Raw genomic sequence first — 19,028 nt, forward strand, 5'->3', positions numbered from 1 at the left:
AAATCTTTCACGCAATGCACTCGGTTAATGGTCGTGTCGAGAAGAGAGCAACTAAACCGGATCGGCTCCTGCTTTCGTGAAAAAGTAATTACCGAACATTTCGCCGGATTGACCACAAGTCGGTTCAGAGTACACCAGTTGGCAAACACAGTGATCTGGTTTTGGAGGGATTGGCAATCGGCTATTGAGCAGATGCGAAGAAATATCTTCAGATCGTCCGCAAAGGATAGCCGTGGTCCATCGATTACATGGTGAACATCGTTGAAGTAAAGCAGGAAAATTAAAGGCCCCAAGTGGCTGCCCTGCGGTATACCAGACGAAGCGCGGAAACTATCTGAGCGACAATCGCCTAAAGCAACCACAAGCTGGCGTCCGGTCAGATATGATCGAAACCAATCGAGAAGATTTCCACCGACTCCAAGCTCCAAGCTGTCAAGCTTGGCGATTGCAATTTTATGGCTCAGCTTATCGAATGCTGCAGAAAGATCCGTGTAAATCACGTCCGTTTGAGTGCGTGCAATCATGCTATCCGTGACGTACGACGTTAGGCACAACAAGTTAGTAGTTGTTGAACGGCCAGCTGTAAAACCATGTTGGTCAGCGCAAAGATATTGTTTGCAGTGGGCATTCAGCGGGTTCATGACAATCAGTTCAAAAAGCTTCGCTATTGCACTAAGCGATGTGATACCCCGATAATTGTTCACATCACGCTTGCTCTCCTTTTTGTAGACCGGAAACATATCTGCAGTCTTTCAGCAAGATGGGAATGTGCCGCTGCATAGAGAGAGGGGTTCCAGCAGCCAGGTAATATTCCTTTTGAGAATCATCGATGGAACACCGTCAGGACCAGGCTTAGATGATGTCTTAAGCTTTGACATCGCTCTCGAGATGGCTTCGACATTCACCTCGATATCACCGAGCGATTGATTAGCTAATGGGACGTTGCTGGCAGCGGTGGTCACGACATCAACAGGTAGTTGTTCGTCTTCAAACACACTGGCGAATTTAGCTGAGAACAGGTTGCATATACCTTGTTGGGTGCTTGCAGATTCACTATTGAATACCATGGACGATGGAAATCCAGTCTCTTTGCGCTGTTCATTTACGTAGCTCCAAAAGGACTTTGGGTGAGATCTTAGTCGTCGCTGTATCCCTCTTTGGTAGCGTAGGAAATGATAACGACTGATCCGCTTATACTCGTTGTTGAGTCTGACATAGTGGAATTTGAGTGGCAACGTACGGTGTTTCGTGTAACTTCTGAGTGCAGCTTTCTTGCACCTTTTCAGCGACCGGAGAGCATTCGTCATCCACGGGATACGAGAGTCTGATCGAACGGACTTTTTTGGGACATGCCTGTCGATGATGTACACCATGATGTGAGAAAAAGTTTCTGCAGCAGAATTAATGTCTACTAGATCAAGAATATGTTCCCAATCCATATTTGATAGCACTTCAGTAATACTGCGATGGTCCGCCTTATGGAAATCGTACGATACCACGGCTGGGGGGTTGAAGAAATCACGCATAACATTATCTTCGACGGCAATCACTAGAGGGCGGTGATGAGCAACATCCTTAACTAAGGGTGCAGGAGCCGAACAGATGGAAGGTGCCGTGGTACGACCACTCACGAAGCAGAGGTCCAGAGAGCGATTATTCTCGTTAACCTCGCCATTGATTTGATATAGCGTTGCGATACTGTAGTTATCCAGAAGTTTAACGGCACGTGCATGGAACGTGGAGCTTTCAAGATCCGGCTGGAAGAAGCCGCTGTGAATATGAGTCCATGCAATGCCCATATGGTTGAAGTCGCCTAAAATCACAACCTCATCACAAGGCGCGGCCATATCTGAAGCACAAGATACAGATCAACAGTGTGTGTCAATGAGATCCAAGTAGCGAGTCCGATTCGGAGAGGTATACACAGCACAGTGTAATAATTGCCTGTCACCAAGCTGAACAGCAACCCATACTTGCTCAACGGTGTTCAGGTAATCGTCTTCAACCATTTTTGCTTCTAATCTGGAGTCAATTGCAACAAGTACGCCACCTCCGGTAGTTTTGATGCTTTTCGTCGGTATGCGATCACAGCGAAAAACTTCGTAGCTAGCTCCAAAAACGTAGCTCGAAATAGTTCGAGAATCATGCCAGGTTTCACTAAACACTATGACGTCGTAGTTCTGATCCAGAACAGCTAGTCTATATTCGTCCAGAAGGCCGTTAATTCCTCCATCGTTCTGATAGTAGATGGATATGTCGGACTGAATGTGGCGAGGAGCGGATGAGGCACTGCAAATCGGAATACTATCAGGTAGAGAAGAATTCATTGACTGAGAGTACTTGCCGGCATAAGGAGTTCGGAGGACCCCATTTCCTGGCCCAAGCACAGGACCGGGACGTCTGCTGGTCGCTGGCAGGAATGGCACGACTGAGTTGGGAGGATTAGGGGCTTCCTCAGAACTTGCGGCATGAGTGCGTCCCGGGAGCGTACTGGATGTAGAGGCAAGGTGTGCAATATCATATCTCGGTTGAGCTGACGGATAATCATGTTCTTCGGCGTATTCAAGTTGTTGGACGACCCTTTCCCCGCTTCCGGTAGCAGGACTGGGTAAGCGGAGATGGCAAGAGGCTTGATTGAGTCGTAGAAGTTGAGGGCTCCTTTGAGACTCTCTGTGGCGCGTTCCGAATTCCCAGAGGTAGGCCATATAGGGGAATCAGCACGTAGATTGGTCGAGCGCAGGATACTGAAAAATGTAACGTCATCAGACGTCGGAGAAACGAAAACTTGATTGTACTTGCCTGTCGTCGGATGCTGGAAGACCCAAGCTGCTTATCCAAGAATTTCATGGAATAAAGCTTAAAGGTCTACTTCCATAGCCGAAGATTATGCGGACTGTTTGGAATATGCTAATGCCCTTTGTGGAACATTGAATAGAATGTGTTAATAACCGATGTTCTTAGTCATCCGAGAAATCCCTGAAGTAAGGCCATAGGGTCTACACGCCCAACTATAGATCAAGCGAACCGTTTTGAATATGGTTCATGCCCTTTGTGGATTATAGAATAGAATGTGTTCACAACAGATGTTCTTAGTCATCAATATGTTATGAACGCATTCTGTCCTATGTGCCACAAAAGGCATGTTCCACATTTAAAACTGAATCTCTGAATCAGTACGCGTGTAGACCTTAAGGCCTAATTCCATCTCATCGGAAAAAAAATCAGTCTCGTTTCGCGTTTTTTAAGGTTCCTGTAAATAAGTGCAGTGAAAGAGCGAACGTGACCCAGTGACGCAAATAATGATCCACGGACTCGGACTGCAAGTGCATAAAATGACATTAATTTTTTTGTTAAATATCTTGGCTGTGCATATGCACAGCATATGTTTCGAAATGGACAAATTGATATGAAATTTGCGAAAAAGAATCCATGTGTCTTGGAGGGACTCGCACCCTCAACCTCCTACTCTCTAGATAGGCGTGATAACCCCTACACAACAAGACCACTTAAAGGTCACGTTTGCGGAAAAGCCATCAGACAAAAAAAATGGTTTTCGTACGGCCAAGTTGCCGAATAATATGCAATTAATTGTAATCAAGTGTCGGTCTTTCACCGTCATTAGTCGTCTGAGTACACGCGACCGCTTACGTAAAAGGCAATCAAACTCATCAAATGCTTTAGCCAAGCAAGCCTTTGGCACAGCAGAGTGCGATTGAATTCGCATTCTATACCGTCCCGCCCAGACAGTTACTGGGGGGCATGGAGTGCGATCCTCTCGTTTAATAAACAATGTGCACTCGCTTGGCTGTGGATATACAATAGTAAAGCACATGTGGAGATTGGACAAATCAAGCATCCGAAAGATATTCAATTTGCAAAAAAGAGAGCTAACCGCGGTGGAGGTTGGTACTCGGATTCTGATGGCTTTTCCGCAAACGTGACCTTTAAGTGGTCTTGTTGTGTAGGGGTTATCACGCCTATCTAGAGAGTAGGAGGTTGAGGGTTCGAGTCCCTCCAAGACATGTGGATTCTCTTTCGCAAATTTCATATCAATTTGTCCATTTCGAAACATATGCTGTGCATATGCACAGCCAAGATATTTAACAAAAAATGGTTTTCGTACGGCCGAGTTGCCGAATAATATGCAATTAATTGACATTCATTTGGCACTACCGTGACTTATCATAAGACGAGTTTGTACAATCCCATTGAATACCACCACTTAATTGTATCTTGACAGATACGTATTTCGACCTCAACAGTAAGGCCGTCTTCAGTGTCTCGTACTTGACTCTTCTCGTACTTGACTCTTCTCGTACTTGACTCTTCTCGTACGAGACACTGAAGACGGCCTTATTGTTGAGGTCGAAATACGTATCTGTCAAGATACAATTAAGTGGTGGAATTCAATGGGATTGTACAAACTCGTCTTATGACAAGTGAAGACATTCCACTAAAAAGCTCAAAATAATTTTCTTAACTACCGTGACGTTGCATAGTAATATTGATCATTTATAGACTGTAGTAGATGTAATTGCGAGTAGTCTTCGACGTTTCGCGTTCCCCTGATAGTGGAATCAAGTAGTTTTAAGTTGACATGTAAATTATCATTCTGCAGTTTCGGATGCATCGCTTCGTTATTATTGCTGACATCGAAAAAATGCTTCGGCAAATCCTAAGGTGGCCTCGCTGACTGAAGACTGAAGCGCATCTGTTTACCACGTCTTTTGCTCTCATCAGCCCTTCTCTAGCGCCATTTGCATAACAAGGTCCAACCAAGTACAGCGTTGAAGGTCAATGTCATTTTTGGACAGACTCCGAGGCTTCGTTCGACACCATCGCGGTTGAAAACTGTTATTACAAATTGAATCTCCAAGGCGCAACATCTCACCACATACTGTGATTGGTGGCATGTCCCAAAGGTCGAAAACTATGCGGATATCATTTTTCGAAGCGTGTAGTGGTGAAATGGCCCACCATGGATTAGTCAACCGTCGCGGCGTTGGCCACCGCCAGCTCAACAAACCTCATTTGACTTACTACACGAGCTACTTGAAGTGAAAACAGCATCACCGCCAGTATACGTGCATCAACCAATATGCTTGATTCGATCGTTATTTACGACGCGACGTTCGTTAGTATCGTTGCTCTACTTCGTCGCTTCAGTCACAACAGCGAGCCTAATAACCGCACAGATCGACGGTCAGGTTTTCTACAACTCATTGAAGCTTTCAACAATGTGTAGCTCGACTAGCGCAAAACAAAGTCTTCGCTAAAGATATCGCTGCGGAAGCTACACACAGTCAAGTTGAACCGAAACTCGAAACTACGGAACATCGCCCCGATTGTCGTTGATGGTATTCTACGACTTCAAGGCCGCTTGAGATATACGGCCGATTGTTTCGTACTACAATCTGAAGCACCTGCACGCTGGACCTAAACTCTTGTGGCATGCGTCCGCGAGAGTTTTCAACCTTTTCGACTTTGGGATTTTGCACGTGTGATGTGCACTCCTGCGCAAGCAGTATTCGCTGCCGTCCTCGTAATCTCGATCAGCTAGTGAGATTTGCATCTAGAGAGAGATACCCCGAAATTGTCAATGCTGAACACAGGGGAAGAGTTCTGTGGGCCGTTCCAGTACCGCAAGGCTAATAAAGCACCTCGAATAAAATGTTTCGTAGCCATTTTCGTCTGCCTTGTCAATATGGAGCTGGTCTACGACCTCCCCACTTCGGCATTCAAAGCAACGCTGCATCAGATTATTGCTGGAAAATCAGAACCAAGTCTCATAGAGTGTAATAACGCTACAAGCTTCTGAGAAGCCGCGAAGGAATTATAGAAATTGGACAAACAGTTTCGTTCACAGCACAGCAGGATAGAATTCGTTCACCATTGCGCGGACGAAGGCATAAATTTTAAATTTATACCACTCTGCAGCCCAAACTTCAGAAGTTAAGTCCTGCGTATGACTTCTGTCGAACCGTCGGAAAGTCGGTTCTCTCTTAGTGCGAATTCGTCACTGCTAACTGGCATCGAAGCCTGCTTAAATTCGCGGCCGCTGACGCCGCTCTCTTCCGACCCAAACAACCTCGAAGTGATCACTCAGGGTTACTTTATCGTTTACCTTCTGCTCACTTGCTTCCCCGCACTTGACTTCTCGGATGTCCTACGAAATTGTCTCCGCGGAGGGCGGGAATATCGGCGCGTAATAATAATATAAAAAATACAAAAAAGCAATATAATTGATAAAATTTTCCATGAAATTTCAACGCTTTCAAAGAAGTTATCATCTATGGAAAAATGTCCAGTTTTACTTAGTTTTTATATTTCTTTATTGAAAATTTCATATTTTTTTTATTGCTCTTTATTGATTTTTTCGTGCAGTTCTTAATTTTTTTTATGGAAAAAAAAATTTGTGGAAAATTTTGTAATTCTTTATTGCTAATATGTATTGAATAATTTAAAGAAATTTTTGAATTTTTCCCGTGGAACATTTAAATTTCTTTATGGAAAATTCATATTTCATAAATGCAATTTTTGATTTTAAAAGTGCTATTTAATTTTTGTTTCGTAGAAATTTTTTAATTGTTCATGTAAATTTTGCTTTATTTGTGGAAATTTTATATAATTATGAATTGCTCATACCCTTATTTCTTTATTGGCAATTTTTTATGGAAAAAAGTTTTTTTAGTCGTGCAATATTCGTAAGCTCTAGACGAAGCTACAGCAAACAGCTGATAAAAATTTGGAACTTCTTATTCGGCAGATTCTCCAACTCTTTTTTGCTGTACATAGATATCCAACATCCATAGGAATCCATGCAACCTTAGCTTCCGCTTATCCTGTTTCTTTGTCCTGCCATAGAGTCAACGGCATCTGATGACCTTGCTCGCAGTTGGCAACGTTGTCAACTCCCAAATCTTTTTCTCTAGCAGAAATGCATTCAACAGTTCATGACACCTTCCAACATAAAACTCATACTTCGAGCCGCTAACTGCTACAAGGCTCCTCTTCTTGACAACGATCTGGTGGAACGCCTTTCTTTGAACTTGCAGACCAACAATATTTACCATCGTATTGCTCTTCTTGGATGTCATTCTACTCGTCCTCCCTTTTCAATCTTAATTAAAATACAAAAATCTCTTTGATAAAGAAAAAAATCCTCCATACAATTCAGTTTACTTCCACAAGCATCTCGCATCCAATTTTAAAGAATGATGCACCTTGACCGTGTTCCTGATCATCATCATCGGATTCACAAGACTCAGAATAGTCCGATTCCGCCAGCTCCATGCCAGCTAATACGTACGTAAGTTGAGAATGGGTAATTTCGACAAACCTAATTAATTCACCACCATGTGGGGTCTCCAGTAGCCTTGCGAGCAAAGGCGTAGGATTGCCAATCCAGGAATGGCGGGCCCTCCTTAGCCGTGAGGTAAGACGCTCGGCTACAAAGCAAGACCATGCTGAGGGTGGCTGGGTTCGATTCCCGGTGCCGGTCTAGGCAATTTTCGGATTGGATATTATCTCGAGTCCCTGGGAAAAAAGTATTATCGTGTTAGCCTCATGATATACGAATGCAAAAATGGTAACCTGGCTCGCAGTTAACAACTGTGGAAGTGATTAATGAAAACTAAGCTGTGAGGCGGCTCTGTCCCAGTGTGGGGATGTAATGCCAATGAGAAGAAGAAGAAGGAATGGCGAGTTCGATTCACGGTCCGGTCTAGGATTTTTTCGGGTGGGAAACATTCTCGACACCCTGGCCATAGTGTACCCATTGTACCTTACCACACAAGGTACATACTCATGCAATGGCGGGCATAGAAAAGATTTCAATTTATAACTGAGGAAATGCTAATAGAATACTAAGTTGGAAAGCAGGCCAAGTTCCAGTTGGAATGTAGAGCCATTGAAGAATAAGAATTAATTCACCTATTAGCAGTACTGTCTTTCTCGTACATAGCAAAAACACCAACTTTTTTTGTTTCAATGCACTATTTTCTTCATAATTTGAACGCATTCACATAAACAAAGGAAGAAAAAACAGGCAAACATTTGCTCAATTTGTCGAGCTGAGTTATATGATATCTAACACTTATGGTCCTCCAAGCTTGGAGAAAATGATAGCCTTTCGGGACACCTCTGATATACAAAGAAGACAAAAAGAAGACTTTAGCACTATATTCGTAGGCAATAAATAAAAGATCCCATAGCCAAATACGATGTCTATCGCATTGGGTACAAATGAATAACTTTGGCATACGTTTTGGAATAGTTTATCATACACACGCCACCTCTGCAGCGACATAAAGTTGCCACTTCATTCGATATTCATGAATAACTCAAGGAATTCACATCGATTGTATTGGCCAGCCTGAGGCTCTAAGTTTTCTCACTTGGGATCACTAGACTGTCTGTCTCGGTAGTTGATCAATCGGCTCAAATGATTTTCATCTATGTAGGGAATCGTTTTTGACCTTTCTCGTACGTTAAGTGTACATAAAATCTTTACATTCGCTCTATGGCATGTTTTGTTTATAAACCACGAGAAAGGCACCATTACGGTCAGGTGTATTTTTTTTGTTTTAGTATAGTGGATTTCTCCACTTACAACTATCATTCCCTTAGATTTGATTATAGAAGATTTTTTATCCATGAGAATGTTGAGGAAAAATAAAAAGAACATTTTGTGACATTGGTAGATTACAAGTTAATTTGTGATACTTTTGATATTAAATTGATCGAAAAGAAATCAAGCATATGCAGTACATAAGCATAATGGAACAAACCAGAAGCTTACATAGGTTTTAGCATAACATTCTGTATTTAATTCTACAAGAACTGTATGAGTATCAAAGTTCTTCATGGGAAATTATGTCGTCCAACTGCAAATTACTGTTTTTTGATGTTCCTGCATACACACCAAAATCTCAAATAGCATTTCAGCAAAACATTTTACTGAAAATCAATCAGCATTTTTGGAGTTTACCGATTATTTGATTGGTTTTCACTGAAAATCAGTATACCTTTTCAGATTACTGAACGTATACAGCATTTCACATCGACTTGACAGCTTTATAGTTTACTGAAAAGCAACCATTATAGTTAGAACAGGAGTTTTTATAATTGTTGTTTTTAATTGGTGTTTTAAGCATTGAACTTCGCTCAATCCAACATGATATCGGTAAGTATTCCATCCAATGAATTATATCGTATACATTTACATAAAATTTATATCCAATACCTAGTAAAATTATACATATTTTTCAGCCAAATCCAATCGAAGAGGACATCCAACGTTTCGAGCTTTCAACAAATCTTCCAAAAATCGGCTTTATTGTTTTTGAAATTTCAATGTTCTCTTTCGTAAATAAATTTAAAAAAAAAATCAATTTGTCTATAATTTATGTGTAGATCGAAAAAGCTGATGATATCAGCAATTAGAAGTATTTTGCTGAATTTGATCAGCATGATGCTGTCAAATCCTGCAATGGTCAAACTAACTGGATTTTCAGCAAACTTTGCTGACTCTTCAGTAAATAGTTGTCAAATGAAATGACAGTCCACCTTGCTGATATTTTCAGTAATTTCAGTTTGCTGAAATAATTGCTGATCATTCAGCTCGGCAAAATTCAGCAAAATTATGCTGATTTTCGGTGAAAAAGTTTTGTAAGTGCATACATTTTTCTATATAAACTTTCAACAAGTCAACTCAGGAAGTACCAACAAGTTTAGCACCGTCCAAACGTTGACTGATTTGGCTGAAATTTTCTCCAGAGCATCAGGGCATCAAATATAATCGACTCGATTAAATCGAGTAAGAGGGCGGCCCATCACAAAATTTAAAAATATGTTTTTTGAGCCACCTTATTGTAAGTAGACTGCCTCCATTCCGATAAACAACCTCGCGGTCTCCAGTTACGAATCAGGATAGCCAAGAGGAGGATCCTAGAACAGCAAGGGCGTAGCCAGAGGGGGGCAGGGGGGAACCGTCGCTCCCCCTAAATTGTGGAAAGATGTGTACTTTACGATCCAATCATATACAGAAATACATAGGTGGTTGAAATTCAAAAGATTACCAAAACTTATTAGGGCATCCAGGATCCATAATAAATGAAAGTTCAATAGAATGTGAAAAAGAAGAAGAAAGAAAAACGTCGATCCCCTCGGAGTGGGTCAAGGTTTGCGCCTTGATAATCGCAGCGAGCGATAAAATGAAGTACGCAGAGAAGTTGGACTCGAAGCTAAAAGACTTGGGTAGGAAAGTGGTGAACAATCAAGAGCTTGGTCTTCCGCAAGGGCAACCGTGGGCAACAAAGAAAACGTAAGAACCCTACTATAGAAAGGAAGTGGTTGGGTTCAAGATAACTACGGTAAACAAACTGATAAGCAGGGTGAAGTGCAGATGACCTTCAAAGACGCTGCTTCTTTTTTCTAGTTTTGGCCCTTGTTCTACTTTTCAACACATCTGCATCACAGTTGACCATGGTTTTTTGGGGTTTTCAACTGCTTCAGCTAAGTGCCGTGTAGACTCTTCTTAGCATGATAAAAATGTTTTTAATTTGCTATTTTGTAAACTTATTTCCACAATGATTTTCATATCGGGAAATAAACACATTCATAACTGCTTAATAATAAGCTGCCCGGCTATTTTGGAATACTTTTCATGTGGAATACTTCTTATGGAATGCCAATACTTTCGCACAAAACGCTGCTGGCAGCATCTGACAGTTCGTGACAGTGGCTGACTGGCAGCAGATGACGTTGCATTTTTTTCCTTTTTGCAAGTCCCGTCCCAGGTAATACGAATGCCGACAGTACGACAACATATAACGGTAAGCGGGGAAAATGGATGACGAAGGACTTCGACAGGAATCTTTTTGTTGAAGCACTTCGAGTAGACAGCGGCGACACTAACGAGGGCTTGCGAGGTTGAGCGAAACTCTTGTCAACCTCCTTGCCTGTCATTGCAAGAAGACACAATTTTGAAGAGCAAAATGGTCTGAAACCGTCAGAGAGGATCGTAAGATATATTTCCGTGAAGCTGAAACGACTATCAAACGGAAGATAGAAGTCAGCATGTCCAACCGCTTCAAGGAGCTGTGCCGGAAAGCTGGCGCTGATCCTTACACACAGAGAACAGACGTTCATCTTCATTCGCGTGCTTGTGTAAAAGTTTGTACTGGTCATTTTAAAGTATGTCGTTATGCCCCCGTTGCGCGGTGCTAGTGTGCTGATAAATATGGATAAAATTTGCAGTATTTTACTTTTTAGCGCTAGTGTTCACTCTGAATTGCTCCTAGGCTCGGTCCTAGGTGGCAGCACTACATTGTTTATGTAGTGTATGCCAACGCCATCACTTAGTGAAATTGAGTTTTTATGTCGGGCAGCCTGCGTTGGCGGCGCTGAGGTACGATTCAAATCTTTACACACGTTTTAAACGAAATTTTGTTCGAGCATCCATGTCTGTTCTCTGTGCCTTACAGTTTAGAAAGTAAACAGTAAAAATGAATTTCTGTCTGTCTGAACCTTATAGACTCCGAAACTACTGAACCGATCGGCGTGCAAATTTGTATGCATAGGTTTTGGGGCCGGGAAGGTTCTTAAGATGGTTCGAGACCCCTCCCCTCTTTGCAAAGGGAGGCTCCCATACAAATGAAACATCATTTTTTTCTTACCTCGAGAATAAATCAGAGAATATATCAACTTTGTAAGGGCCCTCCTTAGCCGTGCGGTAAGACGCGCGGCTACAAAGCAAGACCATGCTGAGGGTGGCTGGGTTCGATTCCCGGTGCCGGTCTAGGCAATTTTCGGATTGGAAATTGTCTCGACTTCCCTGGGCATAAAAGTATCATCGTGTTAGCCTCATGATATACGAATGCAAAAATGGTAAACTTGGCTAAGAAACCTCGCAGTTAATAACTGTGGAAGTGCTTAATGAACACTAAGCTGCGAGGCGGCTCTGTCCCAGTGTGGGGATGTAATGCCAATAAAAAGAAGATATCAACTTTATTCGAAACGAAGTTCGTCGGGTTTGCTAGTAGTTAATAAATGAAAAGTTTAGAAAGCGTCAAAGTCTCTCTGACTTTGGTGGGCGCTATGGAAGCGATATTTACGAACGACATATTGCTGATCGATTTTGCGCAATAGTTCGACAGGGTGCCTTAATCAGTTGTCAGCATCGTCAAAAGATATTTTAGTTACACTACATTTTAGTTGGCACTACATTCGCCTCGTAGTCCCACATTCAACTGCTACAGGGTTAGAAAAAGTACCCAATACTACTAGGTACTTTTTTCTCTCGTGCATCTCCCTCCCTCTTCTCTTTGTTGTCATAAAATGAAGAGCAAAACCACTCAACAAGAGCATTAAAGCACAGAGAACAGACGTTCATCTTATATCGCGAAGTCGTGTAAAATTTTGTACTGGTCATTTTAAAGTATGTCGTTATGCCTCCGTTGCGCGGTGCTAGTGTGCTAACAATGCTGGTGAAAATTTGTCGTATTTTACTTTTTAGCGCTAGTGTTTGTTCCGAATTGTCACTAGATGGCAGTATCACCTTGTTTACGTAGTGTAAACCAACGCCATCGCTTGGTGAGATTGAGTTTGTATGTCGGGCAGTCTGCGTTGGCGGCGCTGAGGAGCTTTACACACGTTTTCAACAAAATTTTGTATGAGCCTCTATGTCTGTTCTCTGTGATTAAAGTGTGGGAACCCAACGTTGAGTAATCTCATGTTTACAAAAGTTGTGTTAAATTTACCTTACTTTTGATTAGTTTCAATTTAAAATTAAGTATATTTTACATCTATATGAGCATGAGCATGAGCATGATTGACCGCCCACGGTTGCTACTCCGTTATTGCCAGATCAGCTGTAATTACACAGAGAACCAACAGATGACGTTTGGGACTAACATCATCTTCAATGTGTAAGAACTGGTGACCCAAAAATAAGCAATACCAGCGCCGGCCGTGTCCGAATGCAGGTCAATTAGGGAATAGGTAGGAATTTGTTGACGTGATACCCGCTTTGATAGAAGCCGACGAGTCATCTGCACTTCCACGAGAAATCACTGGGATGTTGGATATATGGGGTAGGAGTGTGGCAGGGTTCGTTTTGGTAAACGGTATGCCGTGTATAGCGTGTAGTTTGATCGATGAAAACAATACTAGTTTTATTTTTTTATTTTTAAGGCCGCACAAAGCAGAACAAAATTTCGGTGATCGGCTGATCGTTCTGCTTACCGCACAAAGCAGAATAAAACTTTGATGACCGGCCGATCGTTCTGCTTATTGTAGAAAACATGTCTGGACGCGATTTTAACTTTTACTTTCAAATTAATTTAAACACACGCACGAGGCAGAACAATTTTTTTCGATTATCGGCCGATCGTTCTGCTTACCGCACAAAGCAGAACAAAATTTCGATGACCGGCCGATCGTTCTGCTTACCGAAGCAAACATGTCTGGACGCGATATCTGATCGTTCTACGTCCAATACAAAACACGAACAAACTTGCACTCTTTACTATTTATCAACTTATATTTATTCCACGGATCCCGCGACGAAGAAAAAATCTCACAAACCGACGCGTACTTTAACACGATCTATCAAACACTCTACATTTTGTATCATTACGAAGAGGGACGGGGGGGGGGGAGGGTATACCAAAAGTCCACGTAGACTTTTCTTTTGGATAACAATTTATGCAGCAGCTTTGTGGGAAGTTCACCTGTTTGATTTTAAAGGTTTTTTTGGGTGAACTATGGCCTAAAACTATCATGGATTTTGGAAATTGGAAATTGGAAAATGAAAATTCTTCTATGTTGAGCAGGAAAATTCTCCAAAGTGTTCTATAAAATCCTTCAATTTTTTCTTTATTTCCGCTCGGACTTTATGGCAAATTCTACTAGAATATCTTTTGATTTTCGGCAGGAACTTCCATGGAAACGACAGGTGATTCCTGAGAATTTTCACGGGAAATTATGTCGTACTTCAACGGAAAATTCTTTGAAATTTACAAAGGAAGCATCTTGGAATATCAAAGAAAAAGTCATGTGAATTTTCAAAAAACATTCTTTAAAACTTGTAAGGGGAATTCTCCGAAATCTCCGCGAGAAAGCCTCTAGAATTTCAGCTGGAGATTCCATAGGGAGTCCCTTTTCTTAATTTCGGTAATTCTTAAAAAATTTCGCGAAGAATTCTTTAGACATATAAGCGATACTTTTCGGAATGTCGATGAAAAATTATTAGAAAATTTACGGCAATTTATTCGGGAGTTCTAATTCAAATTCTTTGGAATTATTGATGGAAAATCTTTGCCATTGCTATAGAAAATGTTGAAAATTTCCAAGAGAAATTATTTGAATTTTCCACCAAAAACTCTTAGAGTTTCCACAAATAAAATATTTGCAATTTTTGTAAGAAAGCCAAAATTTCAACTGAAAATTCTTCATAATTTCCATCGAAAATTATTCGGAAAATTCTTTAGAATGTGGAAATTGCTCCAAATTTGTAACAGATATTTAAAAATATGTATCGTAGGAAACCATTCTAAAATTCCACGAGAAATATTTCAAACTGTTCGTTTAAACTTAAAATTACCTCGAAGCGTTTCCCGATGAAAATAAGTCCTACTCGCTCTGTGAGCGTGCAAGAGAAAGATGATTAAACGTCAGCAAGCCTTATTCAATTGAATAAAGTATGTGAACATGCTGAAACAACAACATTGAAGTTTGAAACAACAATATTCCCGTTGTTTGATGCAACAATCGCAATAGTTGTTTCAATCTTGCATGTACTGAAATGGATTTGAATAGCTGAATTGCTTAAAACATGGTTGAACTCCATATTTTTAAAATCGCATATGATATTTTGTAAAATTTAAAAAAGTCTACGTAGACTTCAAGGGGGAGGGGAGGGGTTTCGGAAAAGTCTACTAAGGGGGACGGGGGTTTGAAAATGTGAAATTTCGGTCTACGTGGTTTGTGTACAGCTCCAACCTAGTCCTCAAGAAGCTATCCGACAAGGTTATTTTTCTACTGCCCAACATATTCAATCGTTGTCTTGAACTAGTAGTTAAGTTGCTGGTTGCTTAACTACTTCCCTGGTTGGCGAAGATAGTCTTTATCCTCAAGCCTGGCAAGGATCCAACCTCTCCAAGAAGCTACAGACCCATCAGTATACTGTCCTCGCTGAGTAAATTATTTTAAGCTTTCATTTACAAACTAAACAGGTTTAACAATCCGCTGTGTTTGACGAAAATTATTAAAAATTATCTCCTAGGAGATCACTTTCCGATAGTTACTCAATACCTGCAGGGGTTCCGCAAGGTAGCCTGCTTGGGCCCATCCTATATAGCATTTTCACGTCTGACCTTCCCACTCTATCTGGCGAGTGCGTTCTTGCACTTTTTGCGGATGATACATCCATTGCGATGAAGGAAAGGAAGCCCAGAGAACTTACAAATAAACTTCAAAGAAGCATGGAGGTTCTTATTAGATATATGACCGACTGGAAAATCAAAATCAACTCAGCAAAAACGCAAACTATAATGATTTTACATAGGCAATCCTAGCAATTGTATGATCACTGTAGAAAATAATGCCATCAACTGGTCGTCCGAAGTCACTCTGCTAGGAGTTATACTCGATGCTAAATTACTTTTCAAGTCTCACACAGAAAAAAATCAAGAACAAATGTATGCTTCTTTTGAAATGTCTCTCTCCACTGATAAATAGGAGATCAAAACTATCTAAACTATCAAAACATAAATCAAAATAATATATAGAAAGGAATGCACTGTAATAAAGATACAGGTCTGAGATTAAACTTGTGTATGAAGCAGATTAATAAAAAAGCTTCTTTTCCGATGAGTTTTGAATTATAGCAAAGTTTTGATTTGAATATTTATACTGAAACGGGCTCACCAGATTTGTACGATGATCCGTCACTCAGCTGAACCACGAAACTTGCATCCGTTTATTCCAAGTCATCTAGATGGCAATATAACCAAGGCTATCCATGTCTTTGACTTTGACAATCGACATAATTGGATTTGCGTAACAGAACTTCCACAGTTACAACCTAACGCACGGAATTAGATGTTAGGAAAATTTCACTACCACTGCAATGCACTGCTTGTTAGTATTTTTTTCAACACTCGTGAATCCGAATCTATGTGGCATAGCACTAAACACACATTTAAAGAGATTTTTTCACTTTTTTTCAAGTATATTTTACATCTATATAATAAAAATGAAATGGTCTGTTTTCGTATCCGCATAACACTAAATCGGCTGGATGGATTTTCTTCATTCCTTGGGTTTTTATGATATTTCTTTCTACGAAAATCACGACTAAAGTTTTACTCAACTCGTGAAAAACTAATAGAAAAAATTGTATGGAAATTTCGCATGGGCAGTTCACAGCGCGCATTTTCGCCTACTATGCAGGACAACGTCTGCCGGGTCGACTAGTACTTAATATTAAGTGAATTTTATTTAATTTTAAGAAAAAAAACTTAATTTTGGGCTCCCACACTGAACCTCCGATTTGAGTGAAAAGTACCTTAGATTTGTTGAAATATCTCCGCCATAGACCTTTGGACTTTGTGGTCGGTTTGTTATTATTTGGCCATGTAACGAATAAAATTGTTCTGTTTCCCATACCGTAATTCTTGATTCCGGCGCCCCTTGAGGGCTTGCGCCCTTGGCGGGGGCAACACTGCCATCCCCAGGCAACGGAGCTGGCCGCAGGAAAGGTCTTCAAAAGGCTCCAAACACTCAATATGGTCTGTGACATTAGTACGTTTGTCATTTAAACAAAACAAGTTTTTTGTCCTTAATTTGTGTGAATTTTGACATTATTCAGATCTTCACCTCAAAGAATGAGAATCTATACTTAAAATACGCTTAAATAGAACTATTTTGGTTCTCGGTAAAACCACAGAGAACAGACGTTCATCTTATGTCGCGAAGTTGTGTAAAACTTTGTACTGGTCATTTTGAAGTATGTCGTTATGCCCCCGTTGCGCGGTGCTAGTGTGCTAAGAATGTTGGTGAAAATTTGCCGTATTTTACTTTTTAGCGCTAGTGTTCATTCCGAATTGTCACTAGATGGCAGCATCACCTTGTTTACGTAGTGTAAGCCAACGCCATCGCTTGGTGAGATTGAGTTTGTATGTCGGGCAGTCTGCGTTGGCGGCGCTGAGGAGCTTTACACACGTTTTCAACAAAATTTTGTATGAGCCTCCATGTCTGTTCTCTGTGGTAATCTTCATGTGGCCTTGTGGATATTTTTGCGGGGAAAGAAGGTGCTTCGGACTACCATTCCTCTATAGTTTATTACCTCTATTATTTCAACTTGTTCTACATAGCTGTGCGGTCTCCAACACAAAATGAGCGAAAACAAAACGAGAATCATCACTTCTCTGTGGGGGATGCCTGATTCTGTTTTTTCGCACTTGTATACAAGCTTGATAAATTTGTTATCATGACTTGTTATGATTCGTAACGGGTTTTGCCTTTCTTCCATCGTTGTTCGTTATCTATTGAGAGTGATATCTAAAAACCCTGGTTCTATCAAATGAACGTTGCTTTCGTTCGTTTTAGCCTCTACGACGAAGGCCGGAAATACCTGCCGTGTCCCTAGAAGCAGACATCATACACGCGTACAAAAAAGGATGAGATTGAGCAACGACTGCTACGCGCACATAAAATTTAGCGTGTGCGAGTCTCACGAAGCTTGTGTACCTCACATTAACATTGGTGAGTCGCATTGAGACATCTCAATGCGATCAGCTCATGCGCTGTTTGCCATGGCAAACCTTTGCCAACAACAACGGAGATGCGTAAAATAGATTGGGCGGGAAATTTTCATTCAATAATATCGTCGCCTAAGTAACGCCAGCTATGCATTCCTAGCGCATGAGATGAGTCTCATGAGACGTACATTGAGACACGCTCACTTAGTTATTTTATGCGCGCGCTAGCTTCTCTCGTCGCACTGAATCGGTGCTACGTGAGCTTTTGTAGCTCATGGCACACTGTCTCATCCATGTATACACGAGAATTAAGAGACTCTGCCTAGAAGCAAACTTAGAAAATCGGCTTGGTTTAATACTTCCAATAAAAGGTAGAGAAAAGATTTTGAATGAATAAGACGAGCTCGGTGGTCTAGTGGCTACCGCTTCTGACTTATAAGCAGGAGGTCGTGCGTTAAATTCCAGACACCTCCCTTTCCTACTTTGCATTTCTTTCTTAGTTCTTTCTGTGTTCCATGTTCTACCAACCCGATTCCTACTATTATAACACAAAACAGATAGGCATCATAGGGCAAACGGCAAGTTTCAAACTCTGTGTGTATCAACAATCGACGAACGGAACTCCCGTATATCCAAGGCGAAAGAAAGAAACAGCGAAGCATGCGATGCTGCTCTTTCTAATGCGTGTTGTTCGGTAAAGCTTGGCTTCCACCGCTAGGTTCGCTAGTGTTTCAAAATCAAGGAAGGACCACATCCTACGGCAAAGATGCCTATATGTTATGTGGTTAAAACCTCCCATACTAATTATTCCGAAACCTTCCGTGGCATCTATGAGAGGTCATATAGTTCTATGCATCTTTCCTTATTAACGCATTTGCTCAAAAGTACACGCAGTGCTCCCCACAGGAAACCACGCACCGCGATTGTTGCTGCCCGTATACTCGATTATTATGGGGAGATAACATTGCGGTGCTTCCTAAATGCGCTTTTGGAAACATTACATCAGCCGCGCGGTGTATAGTAGGTGTCCAACTAACCATCCTTCTCTTCCTCAGCAAGGACTTGGCCAGGACAGATCCCGACTATTGGAGTGTTTATTGCTTCCATCTAAGAGATAGTGATTGGTCCCAAATCAATATCTGTGGTACCGGGTGAAAGTGATGCTACTCTTATACAATAGTCCAGGCTTGTACCACCTACGAATTTGTGAGAATTGCTCAATACTAATGTTAGAAAATATTTTAAATGAGTTATGTCCAAGTC

The 19,028-nt window shown here is 41.1% G+C and overlaps 1 protein-coding gene across 1 annotated transcript; it reads right to left on the reverse strand.

Moving 5' to 3' along the window:
- Positions 1-752: 752 nt before the first annotated feature.
- Positions 753-16,733, reverse strand: LOC134208822 (uncharacterized). Its single transcript, XM_062684769.1, has 4 exons — positions 16,672-16,733; positions 2,367-2,744; positions 1,952-2,289; positions 753-1,849 (listed from the first exon to the last, which is right to left on the reverse strand). The coding sequence occupies exons 1-4, from the start codon at positions 16,731-16,733 to the stop codon at positions 753-755; spliced, it is 1,875 nt and encodes a 624-aa protein (XP_062540753.1).
- Positions 16,734-19,028: the final 2,295 nt, after the last annotated feature.

This window comes from Armigeres subalbatus, chromosome 2, assembly GCF_024139115.2.
Source record: "Armigeres subalbatus isolate Guangzhou_Male chromosome 2, GZ_Asu_2, whole genome shotgun sequence".
Lineage (NCBI taxonomy): Eukaryota > Metazoa > Arthropoda > Insecta > Diptera > Culicidae > Armigeres > Armigeres subalbatus.

Bases quoted from the DNA above. Each gene is read 5' to 3' on its own strand.
- LOC134208822 (XM_062684769.1), bottom strand. From the start codon at position 16,733: ATGGCAGTGTTGCCCCCGCCAAGGGCGCAAGCCCTCAAGGGGCGCCGG. The intron at 2,745-16,671 runs GTATGGGAAACA...TACATTTTTCAG, and splicing joins CGCCGGAATCAAGAATTACG to TATCCTGCGCTCGACCAATC. The intron at 2,290-2,366 runs GTCCTCCGAACT...TCCGATTTGCAG, and splicing joins TGCTTGGGCCAGGAAATGGG to TGCCTCATCCGCTCCTCGCC.